This window comes from Budorcas taxicolor, chromosome 6, assembly GCF_023091745.1.
Source record: "Budorcas taxicolor isolate Tak-1 chromosome 6, Takin1.1, whole genome shotgun sequence".
NCBI lineage: Eukaryota > Metazoa > Chordata > Mammalia > Artiodactyla > Bovidae > Budorcas > Budorcas taxicolor.
Genome location: NC_068915.1, coordinates 45,745,740 through 45,769,739, shown reverse-complemented (window position 1 = coordinate 45,769,739; position 24,000 = coordinate 45,745,740). Strand labels below are relative to the sequence as shown.

General features: G+C 41.8%; 1 protein-coding gene across 1 annotated transcript in view; it reads left to right on the top strand.

The window, feature by feature from the left end:
- Positions 1 to 24,000, top strand: part of SEL1L3 (SEL1L family member 3) — a 109,931-nt gene that overhangs the window by 23,086 nt on the left and 62,845 nt on the right. The window contains exons 3-8 of the mRNA XM_052642011.1: positions 7,082 to 7,208; positions 9,154 to 9,275; positions 9,631 to 9,746; positions 12,036 to 12,094; positions 21,181 to 21,313; positions 23,215 to 23,347. Of these exons, the coding sequence (XP_052497971.1) occupies positions 7,082 to 7,208; positions 9,154 to 9,275; positions 9,631 to 9,746; positions 12,036 to 12,094; positions 21,181 to 21,313; positions 23,215 to 23,347 (690 nt within the window). The remainder of the gene's footprint in view (positions 1 to 7,081; positions 7,209 to 9,153; positions 9,276 to 9,630; positions 9,747 to 12,035; positions 12,095 to 21,180; positions 21,314 to 23,214; positions 23,348 to 24,000) is intronic.

Genomic DNA, 24,000 nt, shown 5'->3' with positions numbered 1-24,000 from the left:
TTCCATGCGCAGTGTCTCATTTAACCCTCATAAGAGCCCCGGGGGTGGACAGTAGTTTCATTCTCTTTTTACAGAGGTGAAAATTGAGGCTCTGGGAACTTGTTTAATGGAGTCCAAGTTCTTTCAACTTTGCTAAGCTGCTTCTCTGACACATGTTAAAACAATTCCAACCCAGGTTATACATTAGAAGGAATACACTTTTGTCTAAGTTGAATTTTGATTGGCATGAATCACCTTGTTTTCCTCACCCACTGGACTTTGCCTCTTTGAAGTGGATTGAACTGCTGGGGCGCCCAGGGTGGGGCAGGCCTCTGCATGTGGCAGGCTCCTTCTCCCTGCCTGCATGGAAAAGCCCAGAGATGTTCTTTTCTCTTGTAGCCAACAAAGTAATACATGTACCTGGTTAAAAAATTCAGAGAGTGTTAAAAGGTTTGGGGGAAGAGTAAATTCCTACCTGCCCCAGTCTTTTGGTCCTATTTCTTAGAGGCAAGCTCAATAACACTAGATTCTGTGTTTCCTTCCAGGGATGTTCTCTGCCCATATAATCATTAGGCTGAGAGACCCTTCTCTTCTTACACACGTGGGAAGATACTAAAGATTCTGCTTTGCACTCATTAACAATATGGCAGAAATTTTTTCTATGTCAGTACAGGAAACATGACCACGTTCTTTGCAATAGCTCCCTAGCATTGCATTGCCTGGCAGTCCATAATTTATTTGCCCTGTCCTCTGTTGATGGTCATGCAGGTCATCTTTTGTCTTTTATTGTTAGCAACAAGGTTTCTGTAAGCGCCTTTGCATGTGTATCTTTGTACACACAAATAAATATGTTTGGAGGATAAATTCCTGGGAGTGGAATTTATTCTTAAGACTCCTAGTGTTGAACATCTCACAGGCTTCCTTAGCCACTCACTTCTTTGCCTAGTGCCCTTTGCAGGGATAAATTCCAACCTAAATCATACTTGCTAGAAAGTAGAATTTTTTGTTCCCAGGCTTTGGCTTTAAGGACAATAAAACTCCCAATCACCACTTCCTGTTCAGTGTCCTGCGTTTGGAAAGAAGATTGAGTTATCATCATTCTAACTTTACTTCTCTGGGTTGGAAAATCGTAGCTTATTTTCCTCCAAGTTCCCCTTACAGACTCTTAGCCTCAGGAACATTCCCTGGAGAAGCAAATGGCAACCCCCTCCAGTATTCTTGCCTGGAAAATCCCAGTGGGCTATTGTCCATGGGGTTGCAAAGAGTCAGACACGACAGAGTGACTAAACGACAACAAAACAATGACTTCTTTGCCTCAAGACTATCTCTAAAGAAACGTGAAAGTTGAAAGTCACTCAGTGGTGTCCGACTCTTTGCCACCCCATAGACTATAGACTGCCAGGCTCTTCTGTCCATGAATTCTCCAGGCCAGAGTACTAAAGTGGGTAGCCGTTCTCTTCTCCAGAGGATCTTCCCAACCCAGGGATCAAACCCAGGTCTCCCCCATTGCAGGCAATTCTTTATTGTCTGCGACAGAATTTCTCCACAAAAGGACTGGGGTTTCAGCTGCATCACTGTGGTATTTGAAGCTTATCCTAAATAAGGCTTTGTTATGTAGAAACAGGAACTTCCCCAAAGCAGGTATCCCTGTCAGGGCTCTGAGCATTCTGTTGAACTAGAGAATGGGCTGTGTAACCCCCCAGCCACCCCACTTAGGGTAATAAGTTCAGTTCAGTTCAGTCACTCAGCTGTGTCTGACTCTTTGCGACCCTGTGGACTGCAGCCCACCAGGCTTCCCTGTCCATCACCAACTCCTACAGCTTGCTCAAACTCATGTCCATCAAGTCGGTGATGCCATCTAACATCTCATCTTCTGCATTCCCCTTCTCCTCTTGCCTTCGGTCTTTCCCCGCATCAGAGTCTTTTCCAATGAGTCAGTTCTTTGCATCAGGTGGCCAAAATATTGGAGCTTCGTCTTCAGCATCAGTCCTTCCAGTGAACACCCAGGACTGATTTCCTTTAGGATGGACTAGTTTAATATCCTTGCTGTCCAAAGGACTCTCAAGAATCTTCTCCAACACCAGTTCAAAAGCTTCAATTCTTCAGCACTCAGCTTTCTTTATAGTCCAACTCTCACATCCATACATGACTACTGGAAAAACCATAGCTTTGACTAGATGGATCTTTGTCGGCAAAGTAATGTCTCTGCTTCTTAAAATGCTGTCTAGGTTGGTCATAGCTTTCCTTCCAAGCAGCAAGTGTCTTTTAATTTCATGGCTGCAGTCACCATCTGCAGTGATTTTGGAGCCCAAGAAAATAAAGTCTCTCACTGTTTCCATTGTTTCCCATCTATTTGCCATGAAGTGATGGCACATGCCATGATCTCCGTTTTCTGAATGTTGAGTTTTAAGCCAACTTTTTCACTCTCCTCTTTCACTTTCATCAAGAAGCTCTTTAGTTTTCTTTGCTTTCTGCCATAAGGGTGGTGTCATCTGCATATCTGAGGTTATTAATATTTCTTCTGGCAATCTTGATTCCAGCTGGGGTTTCATCCAGCCTGGCATTTCACATGATGTACTCTGCATAGAAGTTAAATAAGCAGGGTGATAATATACAGCCTTGACGTACTCCTTTCCCAATTTGGAACCAGTTCGTTGTTCCATGTCTGGTTGTAAATGTTGCTTCTTGACCTACATACAGATTTCTCAGGAGGCAGGTCAGGTGGTCTGGTATTCCCATCTCTTGAAAAGTTTTCCACAGTTTGTTGTGATCCACAGAGTCAGAGGCTTTGGCGTAATCAGTAAAGCAGTAGATGTTTTTCTGGAATTCTCTTGCTTTTTCGATGATCCAATGGATGTTGGCAATTTGATCTCTGGTTCCTATGCCTTTTCTAAATCCAGCCTGAACATCTGGAAGTTCATGGTTCACATACTGTTGAAGCCTGGCTTGGAGAATTTCAAATGTTACTTTGCCAGCATGTGAGATGAGTGCAATTGTGTGGTAGTTTGAACATTCTTTGGCATTGCCTTTCTTTGGGATTGGAATGAAAACTGACCTTTACCAGTCCTGTGGCCACCACTGAGTTTTCCAAATGTGATGGCATATTGAGTGCAGCACTTTCACAGAATCATCTTTTAGGATTTGAAATAGCTCCACTTGGATTCCACCACCTCCACTAACTTTGTTCATAGTGATGCTTCCTAAGGCCCACTTGACTTCGCATTCCAGGATGTCTGGCTTTAGGTGAGTGACCACACCATTGTGGTTATCTGGGTCATGAAGATATCTTTTTTGTATAGTTCTTCTGTGTATTCTTGCCACCTCTTCTTAATATCTTCTGCTTCTGTTAGGTCCATACTATTTCTGTCCTTTTTGTGCTCATCTTTTTTTTTTTTAATGTCACTCAGGGTGATATATATATATATATTTTAAAATATCACTCAGGGTGATATTAAAAACATTTGACAATTAGTACGAGGTGAGGGGGCCCAGGCAGGCTCCTCCAGGCACTGGCCCTGGTGCTGAAACAGGATGTGCTGAATATCGTTACTGAGCCAGATTCTACTCTGAAGGAGAAGCCAGAGTGGGTATTGTGTGTGTGTTGGGGCACATCACCTAAACAATAAGGACATATTTCAGTATTTTAACAACCAGTAGAGCCGCACATGGGCATGCCAGCTGAACATCAGCCCTAGTTCTCTCTGGAAGGACTTGTGAGATGTGATGTGGTTTAATAACAAGCACATTGGTTTGCAGTGGGAGACCAGGTTTGAGTCATGCCTGGGTCTCTTGTTAGTTATACGACCTTTAACAAGACATGAACACTTCTCTTGTCTCCAAATGAAGGAGTTTGCACCATGTTAAATCTAATGCTTCTCCTTGCTCTAAAATTTGAGGAAACAAAGCAATAAAAGTGGCCAAGGGAGTGGGTTTCAAACCTGAACTGATTCTATGGCATTTCGTGTTTATGTCCCAGTGATGCCTCTTCCCCATGTAACTTTCTCATTCAGGATTAGCCAAGAGAAATGGATCTGAAAAAAGACATTTAATTTTTGACTTGGGGGGCATGGGGAACATCGTAGAATGATGGAACATGATGGGTGAAAGAGACACAGATTCAGATCCCGATTTGGCCACAGCTGTGTTCATTTGTTCATTCGTCCATTCACTCTCTAAATGTTTTCTGAGCCTCTGTCATGTTTGGGCCACTGTTCTGGCTCTGAGGATGGATTAAAGAATGAAGTAAAGTCCTTGCTGTCCTGGAGCTTACATTCTATGTTAGCAATTCATTTAACCTCTTTGAGCCCATGTTTTGAAGTCGAGTTTTCCTACCTGTAAATCCTTCAATGGGCAGTGGCATTGTTACTACAGTTTCCCGTTTAATGCCTATGACAGTCATCACAAATCAATTATAGCAGTCCAAGCAGCCAATCAGTTACTGGAGGATGTTATTTATCCTGGGCTAATATTTTATGTTGATGCATTTTATGTAGAAGAATTCTCAAGTCTTTCCCTACTCCAAAATGTTTCATTCTTATTCATTATTTCTAATGAAATGGGAAGACAGTATTGTACTGAGGGAACCTGTAATAGAACTCCAAATCATAGAACTATTATTAAAGCTACAGATTTTACAAGAAAACCATCGTCACTTTGGTTTTGTTGGACACAAAAGATATGTGTTATTGTAAAATTATTTTAGATCTTTGGGCCTTAGATTTTCCCTCCACAGTCTTTCGCTGCAAGTTCTCGTATTCAACTAGTTTTACTTTGATCCCTGGATAAAGAAAAGGCTCATCAACATTCACTTTTGACTCCTTTCACTTTGGAAACCTCCTTTATGAAACCTCCTTTTACTGTAGTCAGATGGGGCAGAATCAAATCCTGCTCATTCTGATAAATTTTTCTACTATATACTAGATAACAGCAGTCACCAGCAGAAGGCTTTCCAGGGGGCTAACGTGGCCATCTGGTCTCCTATGTTTTGCTCACCACGTGGAAGCCAGCCAAGGTTGGGCTGACATCAACCTCTTGGTCAGTTTTTTTTCCTTGGATTCTGAAGACACCCTTGCAGTATTTCCATTTCGAATCCTCTTTCCTGGCTCCCATAACTGACCAGCAAGTCCAACGTGCTCACATCGAGCTCAAATTGCAAAGAAAAAAGTCTGAAGTATTTCTGTTGGAATTAATAACTCCACCCTTTGGGGTTTCTAAATGTATCTCTGAGACTATGAAAACATCACTCTTATGATTTTCAAGTTATAATGAACTAGAGGGACCTCTTTATATATTGAAGCATTTTTCCCCAATGAGGAATGAGAGCTGGAATGTCCTCTATCCCAGGCTGAGGCTCCTATAATTTTTGCCAATATTGTCATTTGGTAACTTGCCCAGAAGTCAACTCTTCCCTCTCTAAGAAGACCAGGAAAGCAGATTATTTCCAGCATTTAAATAGAGACCTTTAGACCAGGAACATTTTAAGAAAGAGAAAAGATGATCTTTATTTCTATGTTGAACTCAGTGAATTAATTTTTCTTTGAAGTGGGGTGGAGTATGGGAAATGAAAAATCCATATTAACCTTTTAGACCTTAAATACAGATGAAATAACTCAGTTTTCTCTATAAGATTTGTTATAGGTACTCCTCTTTTCTAGAGCCACAGAACTCTCCCACATGTGCAAAATAAAGAGGAAGACTCTCTAGTTTTTTTTGTTTTATTGATTCTTTAAAAAAATTATTTATTTTTAATTGAAGTTTAATTGCTTTACAGTATTGTGTTGTTTTCTGCCAAACATCAATATGACTTATCCATAGGTTTATTCATGTCCCCTCTCACTTGAACATCCTTCCCACCTCTCTCTCCATCCCACCCCTCTAGGTTGTTACCAAAGACTCTAGTTTTAAAGGGTATAGTGTTTTGCCTGAACAAAAGAAACCACTCATTATACACAATTCCACTCACTACACAACAATTTCAATATTTAATAGAAGACTATTTAACTTAATTTCAATATGCAGTCATTAAAAGAAAAGAAAGAACCATTAGAGACAAGTAGTAGTATATTCATCACCAAATTGGGCTGAAACCTACATCCAGACTTGAACAGTGCTGGGAAGTCCTGAATGACAGCAATCTGGAGTCCTAGTTGGGAAGAGGGTCCTGGGCTGTGTGTTCACTCTGCAAGTAAGAGTTCAAATTGCAGTTTTCGCAGTTCTCATTTACAACCCCAGGCTGCAATCTGATATCATCATCGGTTTGCATTCAGAAATGCAGCTCTTATTTTTCTTTAACTTTTACAATGCCCTCTGTTTCATCTTGTGAGTCAGAAGACTTCTTAGACCCCAAGTGAAAGAGTGAAAGTTGCTCAGTCATGTTGGACTCTTTGTGACCACATGGACTATACAGTCCATGGAATTCTCCAGGCCAGAATACTGGAGTGGGCAGCCATTCCCTTCTCCAAGGGATCTTCTCAACCCAGGGATCAAACCCAGGTCTCCTGCATTGCAGGCAAATTCTTTACCAGCTGAGCCACAGGAGAAGTCCTAGGCGGCTCAAGAAATTCCAGGACCCACTCCCTTTCTTACCTAAAGTGCAACTTGACTTGCTGAACAACTATATATATACATTTACATATTTATTTATTTATTTAACAGCAGTACAGACCATAGTAGATGGTACTTAAGTGTTAACTGTTAGTATTATTACACAAATTCAAAATGCTTTTCATAGCATTAAACGGGCAGAATGTAAGGTAGTTAAGCACATGGAATCTAAGCTAGAAACTTGACATTTTGTTCTACTACTTATTAGCTCTGTTACCTTAGGCAAGTTATTTTATCTCTCTATACTTCAGGCTTTTCATCTGTAGAGTGGGACTAATGAAGACTCTCCTTTGTAGGGTTGCTATGGACATGAATTGAGATATCTCTGTAGAGTGCTTCTTGGGTGCCTGGCATATATTCAGGGTGCCATAAATGTTTGCTGATATTTTCAGACTTAAATGTTTGATTGGAGCTAGGCAATAGGTTCCAGAAAGAATGTGATGTTGAAAGCCGTGTTTTTCTGGAAATAATTTAAAGTCAGCTGTCTTGCTGTTTACAGATATGGTTACCCTCCTGGGATTTCTCTATGCCTCCAGTGGAGAAAACACAGGCATTGTGAAGAAGTTCCTGAGATTTCAGAATCGAGAGTTGGAGGCCACCCGACGCCAGCGGATAGATTACCCAGTGTAAGAAGGGGCTGGTGATGGGAGGCCAGTGCGGCCATAGTGTTCTTTTTATCTGAGGACCAGAGCAGGCTGATCTGACTCACACACTTAGTCACTCAAACATGTCTGACTCTTTGTGACCCCAAGTACTGTAACCCACCAGGATCCTCTGTCCATGGGATTTTTCAGGCAAGAAATACTGGAGTGGGTTGCCATTTCCTTCTCTAGGGGATCTTCCTTACCCAGGTACTGAACTTGCATCTCCTGTGTCTTCTGCATTGCAGGCAGATTTTTTACCTGCTGAACCGTCTGGGAAGTCTAGAGCAGGCTAGTGGACCCACTTAGGAGGACCTACCTTTGTAATATGCTTTGAGGAAATGATGAGATCTACATAGCTTAGGCAGAATTTGTGGACCCCAAAACTTCAGCATTTGGAAATCATTCTCTCACTTAGCAATCCTCAGTTTGCCTCGGAATGACTGGTATGCCATTCCTGGGAATGACCTAAGTAAGGGAGTCAGGTGTTGGAGCCTGAGGCTTTGCAAGGTGTCAGATGCAGCCAGCCACAGCCCTGCCAGATTGCAACCTTTGGTTTGCTTTTTCTGCCTTGGAAGATTGGATGAGCTACTTGAATCTCATAACGTCTGATCTCCTCCATTGATTTCAGCAAAACCCAGATATATATATATATATATATATATATATATATATATATATATATATTTTTTTTTTTTTTTTTTTTTTCCTTCTGCTGAATTGAAGATGCTGAAAATGGTTCGTGGTTCACCTCAGACCGGATGGATTCAGCAGAGTGATTTAATTCTTCCCATGCTGTTGGCTGTAGAAAGATCTTGAGTCACTTTACTAAGCGTATGTTCTTACTAAGCTTCCTTGTAATAACTTATCTTCATGAGCTTGCTCAGCTGGGTGGGTCAGGAGGGAGCTGTGTGGCACCATCTGTTTGTATATCTTACACTGATTTGGAGGCCAGATTATAAAGCCCAGAATATTCTAATATTCTAAGGTCTTGTTGGGATGAATCCCCAAAGAATCTGGAGCTGCTGCCACTTTAACCCAAACTGTGAATTGGTTTTTGGGGAAATGGAGAGCATTCTCTGTATTGGTTTTGACCTTGATTCATGTTTTACTCACAAAACACAATTGCTCTCAGCTCATCTTTAAACTGCTGGTCACTAGCACAATGTGTGACGTCAAGCAAGTGTTCAAACAGCAAATATTTGTTGAATGATTCGTGGATCACAAAGCTTGGCTAAAATATTTCCTCTTGAAGTTGACTACTGTTATTTTATCCTCACTTGGCAAATCACAGATGGACAGTGTATTTTTTTTCAACTAAAATAGCCCTTATCCAAAAATGGAACAATTAGAGTAGTTGCTCCATATCGGTCAGCCAGAACTGTGATACCAAACAACCTCATGTGTGCGTTAAAATAGTATTTCTGGGTCCTATTAACATATTGCAATGCCATTTGCAGATTATGACATGTTTCTGCCTTAGGGCTTTTATCTTTGAAAGAAATGAAATTGCTCAAAAAGCCCTAATTATGTCTTTTTTTTTAATCATTGAAATTAGAATAGCTTCTTATCAAATCACCTCTTATTAAAACCCAGTTTTTTAGTCTGTTTCTGGCTTTATAAGCCTTAATCAAGTATTCAAATGGCAAGTCCGTGTGATTCTCAAAAAGGCATAGGAATAGTTTTTGGTGCAAGGTACAATGTCTGCTAGTTTTATACAGTGATGCTTAACTCCTGTCTTTCGCAGTTACTATAACTACCTCCTTTGTTTCTAAAATCAAGCTTTGCAAGCGGATCTCCCATGATGAGCACGAAGGCAAATTCATCCCGTCAATGGAAAAAAAGCAATTTACTTGGTCATTGTTAACTATAATTACCTGTTCTTGGATGATATCAATCTGCAGAATTTTTTTTCTCCTCACTCTTGCAGGTTTACTGTTTCATTGTGGCTTTATTTACTCCATTATTGCAAGGCCAGTCTCTGTGGGATTCTGTACTTTGTTGACTCTAATGAGATGTACGGCACACCTTCTATATTTCTTACTGAAGAGGGTAAGTGTGAAATAGAATCTTTAGAACGATGGTGTGGTTTTCTTAAGCTCTGTCTTTTGGACGATATGTCTGTCTAGAATAAGGAATGTTGTCGTTGTGGCCATGCAGGAGGAACAATGGTTTCCAAATATGGACTTCAAGTTCAACTTTTTCTGGAAGCTTAAAACAAACATTTTTAATACAGACGAATGTACTTAGGTGTTTTTTGTTGTTTTGTTTCATTTTGCTTTTATTTAAAGGAAGAAGGAATGTGATCTAGTCCTGGCTTTTTTGGAAAATCCTTGAAAAGATATAGCCACTTCCTTCACTTCTAAATATTCTTTGTCATTTTCGCAAACTTTTGTTTTCCCTTTAGGCTACTTGCATATTCAAATGCATCTTGTCAAAGGAGAAGACCTTGCTGTAAAAACGAAATTCACCATACCTTTGAAGGAGTGGTTTCGCCTGGATATCTCTTTTAATGGTGGCCAGGTACCAAGAGCATGTTCCATCATGAATCATATCAGCACCGTCACTTAACTTTAAGCATTGCTGTAAAGTCAGGGAGCTAAGAAATCTGCAAAAACAAATTTGTGGTAGCTGATAAACTTTTACAACCATAACACTTTTTTTAAATAAAAATTTTATGGTTGGAATCTTAAATCATAAGCATTCTATCCCATTTAATTAACTTTTAAAGTGCTTTTTTCGACTATATTGTGAATGAATAATACATCTAGTTATATAACCACAATTATCTGAGCAATTCAAGCCTTTTTTCCTAGCAAAATAGGCTTTGAGGAGATAAATGGTAAAACAGCCTTGGCATATTTATATAGTGTTATCAAATCTACAACTTTTTTATAGGAAATTTATTGGTTAGCTCAGCCAAGAAATGGTTTGACTGTTTTTGGCAATGAAAACAATTGCTTGTGTTTGACATTAAACAAATAATAACCAACAAACCTGAGTGATAATTCTGGTGAGGTGGACGTTCTTTATCTACTTTGTACTATGAAACACTGCACATAGCAGTTTCAAGCACTTATAACACAGATTTTATGGATTATGGCAAATCTCTTGTTATTATTGAAGATAATTCCATTCCTTTATGTTGTTATATATGATATTGGTGTACTGCCTTTTTTCTGGTTACTTTCTTATCAGCTTTTCTTACTGATTGGTGATTTTCTGAAAATGAAACTGAAAAAGACGTTTTGTTTGTCTTCTGTGTTAGAGAATACACAGACTTCCCTTGGTGGTTAGGTTTATCACATGTCCTTTCTCTGAAGAGAAGAGAAATTGGGTCAGTCCTTGTAGCTTAACTGAGGAGAGTCTGTAAGATATTAGCTGGCATTTTTTGTATATTTTTTTCCTTAATGTTGTTAGGTGACATTGCTGCGGTCTGAGTTTTAGTGTCTCATTTGCATGAAGATTATGATGGCATTATAGCTTGGTTGCTGCTTTCTCTTAAGGTCAGCTCAGTGCCTCATATCACTTAGGTATCAAATCGTCAGAGCAAATCACAGATCTTATTTTATACCTGCTGTATGCCAGGCACTATGATCAAGGAGCTTAGAGACTATTTATGGAAGTCACATAGAGCAGGTAAGGGGTGTCTTAAGGTGAGCCTAATTGCCAAATGATTCATATTCATTCACAGAAGAGAGACATCCAACTTCATGCTGGGATGCTCAGGGAAGGTTTCCTAAAGAAGGTTCCTACAGATGGGGGACAGAGTTTAAATGGAGAAACAGAGGGGATATTTTAGCCCATCATTGGATGCTCACTTCCAATTTCTTCTTGCCATACAGCATGGTGTCATTGAAGTTTTTTAAACAGAGGAGTAAATCAAAGTAATCCTTTAACTAATGGCAGAGTACATGATTGGGTAAAGCAGGAGAGAAGAGTTAGGAAGACCAGATGGAGTAGAAAGGAAAAAAAAGCTAGATTTTTTTTAGTAGACATTCACCAAGTGCCCTTTTATCTTTGCATCCCATCTGCTCTCCTTGATACCCCTAGGTTCCAAAATAATACTCACTGTTTTTCTACACAAAATCCAGCTCTGTGGTAAGACCACTGTATTCATTACTTTGACTAAATGGACACATTGGCCTAAAGTAAATGGTTGGTTTAGAAAGACAATCGGTCTGAGTCATTTTTTTCTCTGAAACAACACAGTGTCTATGGCTGAATTGGACTGTTTTTTCTGGGTTAGCTTTTCTTTCAGAGACATGGTGTTGGAGCTACATCTTTGAGAATCTAGTTAAGCCAGAATGTGTTTTCTGAACACTTGCTCTGTGGTAGCACCGGGGAGTCAAAGAGCCCTCTAACCTTAAGGGTTTATGTTGTAGTCCAGCCACGAGAAGAATGCATGACAGCCAACAACACTCACGATGAAAACATTGTCACCACTGAAGTGATGGTGACGATTCTTAGTGCTGGGGAAGTGTCTTACACCTTTCTTTGTCTTTCTATGCAACAAGCTTTCAAGCACAAATTCACCAAAAGAATCTTTTGACTCAAAGTTTAGAAGTGTCCGCAACCCCCTGGGGGAAACTACATTATAGATATTTTTATCATCTCAAGTCATTTGGAGAAATTAAATTTCTTAAGTCTCAAAATATACACAGTGTTGGTAAACTACTATTTTGATTTTTGCAGAAACTGATCAAACAAAAGACTATGAAGCATATTTTATGGGTAACTCATCCCCAGGACTGTATTTATGGTGTGGGGTCTGGAGGCATTACTAATCCTTGTGTATCTCTCCCAACATAGATAGTAGTAACCACCAGCACTGGGCAGGATTTGAAAGACTACCATAATCAGACCATTAGGTAAGTGTGGCTTTTCATTTGTGTCAAAATTTTCTGGATGAGGGCTAAAGGAACCTTCCTGTGTTAGCCCTGCACCCTAATGTTATTCCTACCCCATCCGATTCAGCTTTTCCAAGCACGAATGGTAACTAGTCTGCCTTGAAGTTAATCTTTGTACCTTTTTTTTTTTTTCTCTTTTTTAAATGCCCACAAACTCTCCTTGTTTTCCCCACAACCTTCTTTTTGTTTTTTCCCAAGCGAGAGAAACTAGTTCTGTCTCCAGATCTCATTGTAAATTCTTCCTTTTACAGTACTGCATAATTCGTGTTCTTTGAAAATTATCGTTTACAAAGGATTCTAGAAAACAAATCAAAGTATTAATGTTGCTTACTGGGAGGAGTTGATAACTTTGACTTAGTGTAAAACATAAAAGCAGACAGCCTTCATATTTATGTTTATAATCTAAATTTGAAATGTATGTAACTATTGATATTGGGCTAACTTTTCATCTTGATATAATCATTCTCTACAAGAGTTAAAGAAACTGAGAATTGGGTCTTTTTCCTTGTATGTCATAATTTTAACTTGCTTCTGCATTCCTGATTAAGAGTGGGTTTTAGGGTGGTAGATCCCTGGGGCATGAGTTCTTTAGGAACTCAGGATACCTCATTATGGTGTCATGCAAGGAAGAATTTACAGTGAGATCTGGAGACAGAAATAGTTTGTTCAGTTGCTCAGTCATGTCCAACTCTTTTGCGACCCCATGGACTGTAGCCCACCAGGCTCCTTTGTCCATGGGATTTTTCAGGCAAGAATACTGGAATGGGTTGCCATGCCCTCCTTCATGGGATCTTCCCGATCCAGAGATTGAACCTATGTCTCCTGCCTTGGCAGGCGGATTCTTTACCACTGAGCCACCTGGGAAGCCCCTGTATGTGTGTATGTGTGTGTGTGTATAAAACAGAAACACAAATTAGTAGCTTTGAATGTATAATTTTTTAAAACTTACCAGAGGAATTCCCTGGCACTCCAGTGGTTAGGCCTCTGGACTTCCTCTGCACTGGGCACAGAATCAGTCCTTCATCTGGGAATTAAAATCCCACATGCTGTGCTATGTGGCCAAAAGAAAAAAGGAGAAAATCAGGACTGTTGGGCACTTTGGCTGGGGGGTGGCAAAGTGGTTGATTCCTTCATCTTTTAGTCATCTCACAACACCAAGCATAAAACTGTCTTTCCAAACAGGCTCTGTTCACTCAGAGTCCCTAAGCAGTCCAAATTTTCTTGGAAACCAATTACTAAAGGAAGGAAAGCAAAGAGGGGTGATGTCAGCAGAGTAGGGAGCACACAGTCCACTTTCCTCCCCCACTATTTCTCTTTACATTTAAATCAAACAACTATGTCAGGACCTGGGCACATACAACAATTCTTATGTCCATGACCAGATTAATGGATGGAAACAGTGTCAGACTTTATTTTTTGGGGCTCCAAAATCACTGCAGATGGTGACTGCAGCCATGAAATTAAAAGACGCTTACTCCTTGGAAGAAAAGTTATGACCAACCTAGATAGTATATGCAAAAGCAGAGACATTACTTTGCCAACTAAGGTCCGTCTAGTCAAGGCTATGGTTTTTCCTGTGATCATGTATGGATGTGAGAGTTGGACTGTGAAGAAGGCTGAGTGCCGAAGAATTGATGCTTTTGAACTGTGGTGTTGGAGAAGACTCTTGAGAGTCCCTTGGACTGCAAGGACATCCAACCAGTCAATTCTGAAAGAGATCAACCCTGGGATTTCTTTGGAAGGACTGATGCTAAAGCTGAAACTCCAGTACTTTGGCCACTTCATGCGAAGAGTTGACTCATTGGAAAAGACTCTGATGCTGGGAGGGATTGACGGCAGGAGGAAAAGGGGACGACCGAGGATGAGATGGCTGGATGGCATCACTGACTCGATGGATGTGAGTCTGAGTGAACTCCAGGAGATGGTATGCACAGGGAGGCCTGGCATGCTGCGATTCATAGGGTTGCAGAGTCGGACACGACTGAGCGACTGAACTGAACTGAACTGAACTGAGAGAGGCTAAAGCAGTGGTATTCCTTAGCTTACAAAGAGAAAGTCAGGGGTGACTGGATGGCAGTATTGAAGCACAGAAGCCGAGATCTTAGGACAGAACAGAAGTCTCAAGGGCACCAGGTGGATTTAGACCAGTCAGGAAGAATTCAACAGATAGGAATTTTGTTATATAATGGGTGACCACGGGCTCTTCTATGAAGTCTTTGAGAATAGGAAGGGCAGGGAGTTTACTCTGGAGAAACAAATGATGTGTGGCCCCTTTGGAAATGTCTTCCAGTGCCCTCTTCTGCCCCAGAAATGGTTTTTTAAATTTCTTTATTTATTTTTGGCTGTGCTGGGTCCTCGTGGCTGCGTGGACGTTCTCTAGTTACGGCGAGCGGGGGCTCCTCTCTAGTTGCAGCGCCCGGCCTTCTCACCTCGGTGGCCACTCCTGTTGTGGAATACAGGCTCTAGGATGCACGGGCTCAAAAGCTGCGGCGCACGGTTGCCTGTGGCGTGTGGAATCTTCCTGGACCTGGGAGCAAACCTGTGTCCTTTGCGTTGGCAGTTGGATTCTCAACCACTGGACCACCAGGGAAGTCCTGACCCAGAAACTAAGGGTTTGCATTTCAGGATATAAAGTCTAAAATAATACCTGCCCTTTCTCCCCTGACACCCATCTCCAACCTCAAACACTTTGGACAACCAGTTGAATTTCATAAGCTTTTCTTTTTTTTCTTTCTGTGTCAGGGCTTCCTTTCTTCTTAAATCCACAAAAATGTAGCTTCTGACACGAGTGGAGTGAATCACAGTAAGATCCAGTGCTAGGACCAGGGTAAGGCGAGAAGGGCACCTTCCACATAAAATTTAAGCAAGCCCCCCAAAACTTAGTGATTATATTATTTTGCCAAGGCTGCCAGAACACAGTGCCACAAACTGAATGACTTGTCCTAAGTCACTTCAGTCATTTCTTTTTTTTTTTTTAATTTTAAAAGCCAGAATATTTATCGTGCGACTAATCGTTGAAATCCTTAAGATGAACTGGATGCTGCAGCAGCCGCTCGCTTGGGTTTAGCTGTTGTCCCTTCACGGAATCCATGCCTGAATCTGCGGTCTACAATTTTTAGGTGCCTCATTCGACCAGTCCCGGTGGTATTTCGTCTTTTAGCTTTAGCACCCCAATTACACTCTCTCTCTCGCTTGGCAGGGTAGCCACACTCGCCACAGGTCGGCTTCTGAAGGTAGGCCTTAGAGCCACAGCAGCGGCACAGCGTGTGCGTCTTATTCCGACGCTTTCCAAACGATGACGTTCCCTTCATCTTGCTTCTGCCGCTGAGCCCAAAGAGCCACTTCAGTCATTTCTGACTCTCTGTGACCCCCTGGACTATAGCCCACCAGGCTCCTCTGTCCATGGGATTCTCCAGGCAAGAATACTGGAGTGGGTTGCCATGCCCTCCTCCAGGGGATCTTCCCAACTCAGGGATGGAACCTGTGTCTCTTATGTCTCCTGCATTGGCAGGAGGGTTCTTTACCTCTAGCATCACCTCTTTAAGCAAGAGAAATGTATTGCCTCTCACTTCTAGAGGTTGGAGGGCCAAGATCTAGGTGTTGGCAGAGCCGCGCTCTCTCTGCAGGCTCTAGGGAAAGAGCTGTTCTAAGCTTCTCTCCAGCTTCTGATAGTTCCTTGGCTTGTGGCAGCATAACTCCAATCCTCACATGACATTTTCCCTGCGTGTCTGTCTTTGTCCAAATTTCCCCTTTTTCTAAGGTTTACCAGTCACACTGGATTAAAGTCCACCCTATTCTAGCATGATCTCATTTTAGCTAACTATATCTGTAATGACCCTATATCCAAATAAGGTCCTATCCATCCTGGGGGTTCAGATTCAACATATGCTTTTTACAGGGGGCACAATTCAGTTCAACAATCTTCATAATAAATAACATTTAACAGTGTTTTAAAAATCAGGATTAATGTAAAGAATCCTTGATGCAAAAAGTAACAAATTTTTCTTTAATATTTATTTGTGTTTATTTGGCTGTGCTGAGTCTTAGTTGTGGCACGTGGGATCTTTTTAGTTGCTACATGTGAGATCTAGGTCCCCGACCAGGGACTGACCCCAGGCCTTCCACGGTGGAAATTCGGAGTCTTAGCCACTGGACCACTGCTGCTGCTGCTGCTGCTAAGTCGCTTCAGTCGTGTCCGACTCTGTGCAACCCCATAGACGGCAGCCCATCAGGCTCCACTGTCCCTGGGATTCTCCAGGCAAGAATACTGGAGTGGGTTGCCATTTCCTTCTCTAATGCGTGAAAGTGAAGTCGCTCAGTCATGTCCGACTCTTAGAGACCCCATGGACTGCAGCCTACCAGGCTCCTCCGTCCATAGGATTTTCCAGGCAAGAGTACTGGAGTGGGGTGCCATTGCCTTCTCCGTACTGGACCACTAGGAACATTCAAAAAATAACAACATTTTAAGTAAAGACAGAACCAGTATGATCATATAGGATTCTAGAGTTCAAGACTGATGTTCAGATACATACCAACTCAACATCCCAGTGAAAGCTTTGACATGGTTCCTTACCTGGGGATACTGGCAGTATCCAGGCCCAAGACTGCCCCTCACCACCATCTCAGCTGCTCATCCTATACTCCTGGAGTACCCCCACTACCACCACCATCAATGGAACAACTAAAGAGTTAATCTTGGCCCACCTGGGATTCCTGTGGTTAGATATTTTTGAAATCTCATTCACCAGAGAGATTTCAGAATGGGCCAAGTCAGTATACTACACCTCAAATATTTCAGGTGTTTATAGGTGTTTCAAGGAAAGTCTCTTAATCCTCCTTTTATTTGTTCTCATAATGTAAACATAGTGATAGCTGTTATCCTACAAAAGTGGTGTAGGAAGATCAGTAATTAAGTGCTGAGAAGTACGGTGCTGCACTGCATGAAAGGCTGCAGTGACAATTGCAGAGCTGTCTGCTGTTGAATTCATTCATCCATCCGTTTATCCATCCAGGATATATTCATTCATCCAACATGTTTACTGCATGCCTGACACAGTGCTGAACACTGGGAATAAAACAATGAACAAGAATACAATCCATCCCTGCCTTCATGGAGCTAAAAATTCTAGCATGGGGAAGACAGATTTTAAACAAATATATTCACAAATAAATTTAAAATTCCAAATTGTGATAAATGCAGGGAAGGAAATAAGGAGGTTTTTGGCTTCAGAGGACCACAAAGGGGCCAGAATTTAGACCAGGTCATGAGGAAGTGACACTTAAGATGACAATTACTGTAAGGAGTAAGAGGCTCATTTGAGGCTCTAAGTTCCCCTGCTACAGAACCCTCGAGCCAAAGCTGTTCCCTAGATTTGAGCGAAGCCAGTTTAACAATGGAGGCAATCCTTTCCCACTGCCGGGTCCTTCACAGTAATAAACCAGAGCATTCTCCGATGTCCAGATAAGAGTAGAGATAGCTTGCCAGTCTGTCTGATGCTTGCGTGCAGAAGGGACAGGCTTGGGCTTTCGAACCATCTAGCTCAGCTTTTATGTCAGCAAAATTGATGACCATCAAACAATGCACAGTGCAAGGAATTTCTTACAATCTTGATGCAGCCACTGAGAATGTTAGAGAAGAAAAATGTGGAGAGAGATGGAACTGAAAGGATCTATTAGTTGTATTATAATAATGACAAAAAATTACAAGCTAGTACCATAGGGACAAAGTAATTTATTGATTAATTGAGAATTCAGTTAAAGCAAAAATCCATACAAATATTCGATAAGCATTTTATTTTAATTGAAACAATGGATATGTACATTCATTTGCCAGTCTTTCTAGTTACAGCCTTGCCTTTGAGTATGGATCTACTGATTGGAGTTTCTTGTGATCTTTCTGGCATAAACGGTAACCAATTTCTGTTTCTTCCAAATGGAAAGAAAACAAAGACACTTGTGAAACCATTGAAGCCCAAAATTCATCAAGATTTCTTCAGTTTCTTTTCCCAGCCTTTTCCAGCTGTCCTAATTCCATAAGAGCTTTTTTAGTAACCATTCTTTACTGAGTCTACCCAAAATATTCAACTTAATTTTTAAAGAATGAACATCTCTTTCTTTTCCATGCTTTCGGGATTACGTAAGATTTAATTACATTGTAGGGTTACAATGACCAAACAGGTTTGGGAACAAACACATCTTATTCTTAGTAAGCATGAAAGAAGTAAAAGGGAGTGAGGGGCTTCCCTGTTGGCTTGGACGGTAAAGAATCTGCTTGCAGAGCAGGAAACAAGGGTTTGATCCATGGGTCAGGAACAAGGAGACAAGGGTTTGATCTGCTTGCAGTGTGAGAGACAAGGGTTTGACCCCTGGAGGAGGAAACGGCAACCCACTCCAGTTTTCTTGGCTGGGAAACCCCATGGACAGAGGGGCCTCGTGGGCTACCGTTCATGGGGTCCCAGAGTCAGACATGACTGAGCGACTATCACTTTTTCACATCTTACTCTTGGTAAACATACAACTCAACAAATGGCAGCAAAAGTAGTAGGGTGGACTAAGTTAATAATAATAACTATAGTTAACAGTTATGGTGCCTACTATGTGCCAGGCATTGTTATAAATGCTTTGTTTAAGTGCTAATTTCTCCCAGTGACCTTGTGTGTGTGTGCATGCCAAGTCACTTGAGTTGTGTCCAACTCTGTGCGACCCTATGGACTGTGGCCTGCCAGGCTCCTGTGTCCATGGGGATTCTCCAGGTAAGAATACGGTGTGGGTTGCCATGCCTTCCTCCAGGGGATCTTCCTGACCCAACATTGAACCCACACCTCTAATGGCTCCTGCACTGCCACATTCTTTACCACTAGTGCCACCTGTAGATAGGTACTAATATTGTCCTCATTTAAAAATGAGAATACGAGGGTTCCAGAGAGTAACCTCAGCTGGCTAGTATCCATTATGTTGAGGACTGGCCACGAGGTGAGCTGGTGAGTTGGTTAAGCAGAGTTCTGTCGAGAACTTCTACTTCAAAAGTGTTGCTTTGTGTCCACCAAGTGCTGGTATTACCTCCTCATGAGGGTAGTTGGAGTGTTCAAATCTTTCAAAGGTCTTAAGAAGCAGAATCAATTCGCCTCTCTCAGAGATAATAACTTTGTGGTCCTGCCTTTAAAAAGAAGAAGAAGAAGAGATCATCATCTTCCCCGGGCCCTTCAAGCCTAAGATTCTGGAAAAAGAAATAGCAGGCAAAAAGCTTTTTTTTTTTTTCCTCATTGGTTGCCTTTACAAATCAGAAAGCTGATTTCTAAGTATTCCCTCTGGCCGCCATAGGGTGATGATGTCAGTGCCCATTTCTTCACCTCTGTGTCTTCCTTCCAGCCAGGAGTACCTGCTCAGGGTCTGGTTTCTGGCTGACAGTCAGCCCTTCCTCTCTCCTGGGATGACCCCAGGTTGCCTGGCTTCTGCCCCAACCACTGGTGGCTGCTCTGTCCCGCCTGCTTCACCCTGGCCCCTTGCTCCTGGCAGCCTGCCTGATGAGCTGTGCCCTTCCCTTCTGCTGCCATCTGCCCTCTGCACTCCCTGGCTCTTTCATCTCTGCCTGGCTTCTCACTTGATGCCTGTCTTGACCCCCTCTTGCTGTTCACATGTGCTCCTATAGCACCTTGTCCACCCACACCTATTTTACTTTCTCAATTGGTAGTAAATGCACGTGGTAGAAAAGCCAAAACTATGTGGAAAGGTCTATAGTTAGATGTTTTGCTTCTATCTCTGCCCCCATCCACTCCATCCCTTAACCCTCATGCCAGGGGAAAATACTTTTATTAGTTTCTTACATATATATCTCTCTCCAGAGTTTTTGTAAATGCAGATACAAAAACATCCACTCTTCTCTTCCTTGGATAAAATGTATATGTATTGCTCTGCCCTTACATTTTTATCTTTTTCACTTAACAGTGTATTTTAGATATTTCTCCAGAGCTTTTTGTTCTTTTTTAAACTATAATGAAAGAGCTCATGCTTAAGACCCATTGAATGGTGTGGGTACCAGTCCTCACTGACAGACACCTGGACTTTTCCAGTCTTTGGTGGATGTAAGCAATGCTGCCAAGAACAGCTTTGTACATTTTATTCATGTCAACCCATTTTCCTCTTCCATTTTCCTTCCTGATCCTCTGAGTCTTTCAAGACAGAGTGGACTTCCAACACGTCATCTGTGCTGACCTCTTATCTTTGGCCAAGTCTTTTGACCTTGCTATGGCCTCCTTCTCCTCACTCTGAATTTGACCTTGGTTCTTATCTAATAGGGTGTGTTTTCATTTTTCCCACATTAACCTTCTGTCTACTCAACAAATTTTCTTTTTTTCTTTTAGAGTAAAATATTTCTATTTAAGATTAGCAATTACACATAAATCCAGTGATTCTAAACAGTTTCACCAATATCAATAGTTGGCATGTATTAAATATTTATGGTGGGCAAGGCACTTTGCTATTAATAGACACTGTATGTTTTCAGTAAAGAATCTGCCTGCAATTCAGAAGACCCTGATTTGATCCCTGGGTCAGGAAGCTTCTCTGAAGAAGGGAATGACTACCTATTCCAGCATTCTTGCCTGGAGAATTCCCTGGACAGAGGAGTCTGGTGGGCTACAGTCCATAGGGTTGCAAAGAGTTGGATATGACTGAGTGACTACCACTTTTTCTTTCACTTGCATTGAATATTTATGGTGGGCAAGGCACTTAGCTATTAATAGATGCTGTATGTTTTGTCTTTGCATCTACCTAATCCTTTTACCAACCCAGTAAGAGAGGAATTATCATTTTTACTAATGAGAAACCTCAGTCTCAGAGAGGCTAAGCAACTGATCCAAGGTCACACAGCTGGTAAATAGCAGAGATGGGATCTTAGCTCAAGCTTGCCTGACCCCACCATCATCTCATCTTCTTGAATTCAGAGTAAAGGGTTTGTGGAAATTTGGGGTTTTAAGTCAAGGAGGGTCAGTGAAAAGGTCTTTAAAAAAATCTGTTGAAAGCTTTCTTAATCCTTTGTACTCTTCTAGTTTCCGTGAGGATTTTCATTATAATGACACCTCTGGGTACTTCATTATTGGAGGGAGCAGGTACGTGGCCGGCGTTGAAGGGTTTTTTGGACCCCTGAAGTACTATCGCCTCCACGCTCTGCACCCTGCACAGGTGAGCCCAGGGGAGCAAGGCGTATTCTGGTGCTTATGGGTGATGGGCGGGTGGCTCAGGGACGTGGAACTCAGTCCAGTGCAAACAAAAGATTTATCCATGCCAGACCTCGCATCGGCTCTGTCACCAAACATGATTAATATTGAGGCTTTTCCCCCCTGCAAACACAATAATAGATTTTTGTTAACGTTTGGTTCATTTAGTACTCATAAAATGGAAACCATTTACTTCCTCTGTTTTAATAACTAGTAGCTTAATTATAGAGTCGATTTTTATCAGGCTGTTGCCTCTCCACTGATTAAGCTAATGAAAGGAGAGAAGCTTAGTTATTTGGTAAAACTTCTTTTATGTGATATTATTTAAAGCATCAGAAGAGGAGACACTCAGCAAATTAGACTCTTGGTTCTGCAGACCGCTTTCTCCAGAAACAGGCCTTCAGCTCGTACTGGGTGGGGTGAACGGCGGTGGCAGAGATCACAGAGGGCCCTGTAGTCAGAATTGAATTCTCAAGTCCAACACCCACCCGCAAATGGAATCGAATTGTCCAAGTCTCCAGGCCAGCTCCAGCAGGGCTAACAGCTAGAGGAGGGCTGCCCCCCATGGGAAACTTCACCCTGGTTGCTTTTTGTGCTTTGGTAAGGAGATCGCTGGATACCTGAAAAAGGAATTTTTTTCATTCCCGTGACCTTGTGGAGTTTGTCCTGGGAAAATCAGGAGTTACTAGGTAAAATCAGTTAGGAAAAATGGAGCACATTATTGCCCATGGGTCATCTTTGAGCCCCTGCTGAGAAATCTCTAGAAGAGGAAAAAAATGAAATTTTTTTGTTCATTTGTGCAACCAGTGCTTCTTAAGCACCTACTATGTGCCAGGCTCTGTACAAGATGCTGAGGCATCCAAGATGAATTAAGGTGGTGACTTCCAAACTCTTTTTTGAAGGTGATCTACAATTAAAAAAAATCTGCTTTAAAAGCATGAGCAATACATACATACTCATACATATACAGTACCTACGTGTGTGTATATATATATATATATATGCATGTACATAATACACACACATAAATGTATAAACACAAAACTGAAAGAAGAATTTTACCAAGAACACAGACCCTTGGTGTGTTCAGTGTACTATAATATTTTGTATTCTGCTTCATAAAAACCAAAATCACTGCTAGTTACAAAGCACTGGAATAATGTCATGACCCTCTGATAATGGGTTGCAACCCTCATTTTGAAAACCACTGAGTTGAGATAAGACCTCTGGTCTTGAGGAGCTCCCTGCCTGGGTCTTTTTTTGTTTTGTTTTGTTTCCTGCCTGGGTCTTAAACAGTTAAGTTATGAAAGAATGGGGTCCATGCTTTCATTCAGATGTGAGCACGGTGTTTGGGAGTGCTGAGGCGGGCTCATCTGCTTGGGTACTCATGTGAAGGTGGATGGGCTGCTAGGGAGGCAGCCCTGAAGTGATGACCTTGGATCTAACTCTTAGAAGTTGAACAGGAGCCTTCCAAGCTGAAGCAAAGGAGAGGAGGGCTGCCAGGGAGCAGGTGTGTCACGGTTAGACTTGGTGCCCTTTGGGAACTCTGGGGAGATGACTGTGATCTCTGGGGATAGAATGCCGCAGTGGGGAAGAAGAGAGCACGGAGATCTGGTCTCTGGGAAATCCTAACATTTAAGAAGCTCTGCAGACGAGAAGATGCTACAAAAAGAAGCCGGAGGGAAGCGGTCAGAGCTGGCATGCCCTTCAATCCCTAGTAACACCCTGCTTTCGAGAATCCAGAGAAGATGATCTGTGTACAAACAAGCCAACTTGGGGCTCTCACTGGGAGAAGGAAATCCAGCGTAGGTATCCACGGGCATTTGATGACAGTGTTGTTCCTTTCGTTTTCTTGCCCTTTTGCAGATTTTCAATCCCCTCCTTGAGAAGCAACTTTCTCAACAAATCAAGTTATATTACGAAAGGTGTGCAGAAGTTCAAGAAATAGTGTCTGTGTACACATCTACGGTGCAGCAGGGGGACAGGAGACAAGAAGCATGTACGTACTAAACTTAAGGAGAGCAAGTTTTAGCTCTGGGCATTTGTATCAACATATTTGGCTTCTTTCTGTGAGTGTGTTAGTCACTCAGTCATGTCTGACTTTTTGCAACCCTATGGATTGGGGCCCACCAGGGATTCTCCAGGCAAGAATACCGGAGTGGATTGCCATTCCCTTCTCCAGGGTATCTTCCTGACCCAGGGATCGAACCCAGGTCTCCCTCATTACAGGTGGATTCTTTACCATCTGAGCCTGAGAAAGCTTCTTCCCCAGGAGGCTGAAATAGAACACATGTGACTTGATCAGTGGGGACAAATATGACCTCATATAGATTGATGCAAATGAAAGTGTGCCTTCTACCTAGATCCCAACAAGACCAACACTCAGCAGGAACCCAAGGCTGCCTCATAGCTTCAAGCAGCTGTAATTTAGTTTAAGAATATAAATGAGAGTGTTTTGAGCCTCAAATTGTATTATTCCCATCCATAATGTGATCTTAGGCCAGTCTAAGAAAATAAAAATGAATTGGAAAATAAATTAATCATTAGAAATGTTTCCCCATCGGTGCACTTTTGTCTTGGGCCATTAATATCTGAATATTAGCTTTCAGAAATGTTGAACAATGGCTTTGTTGTCAGGGGCTGGGTTTTATT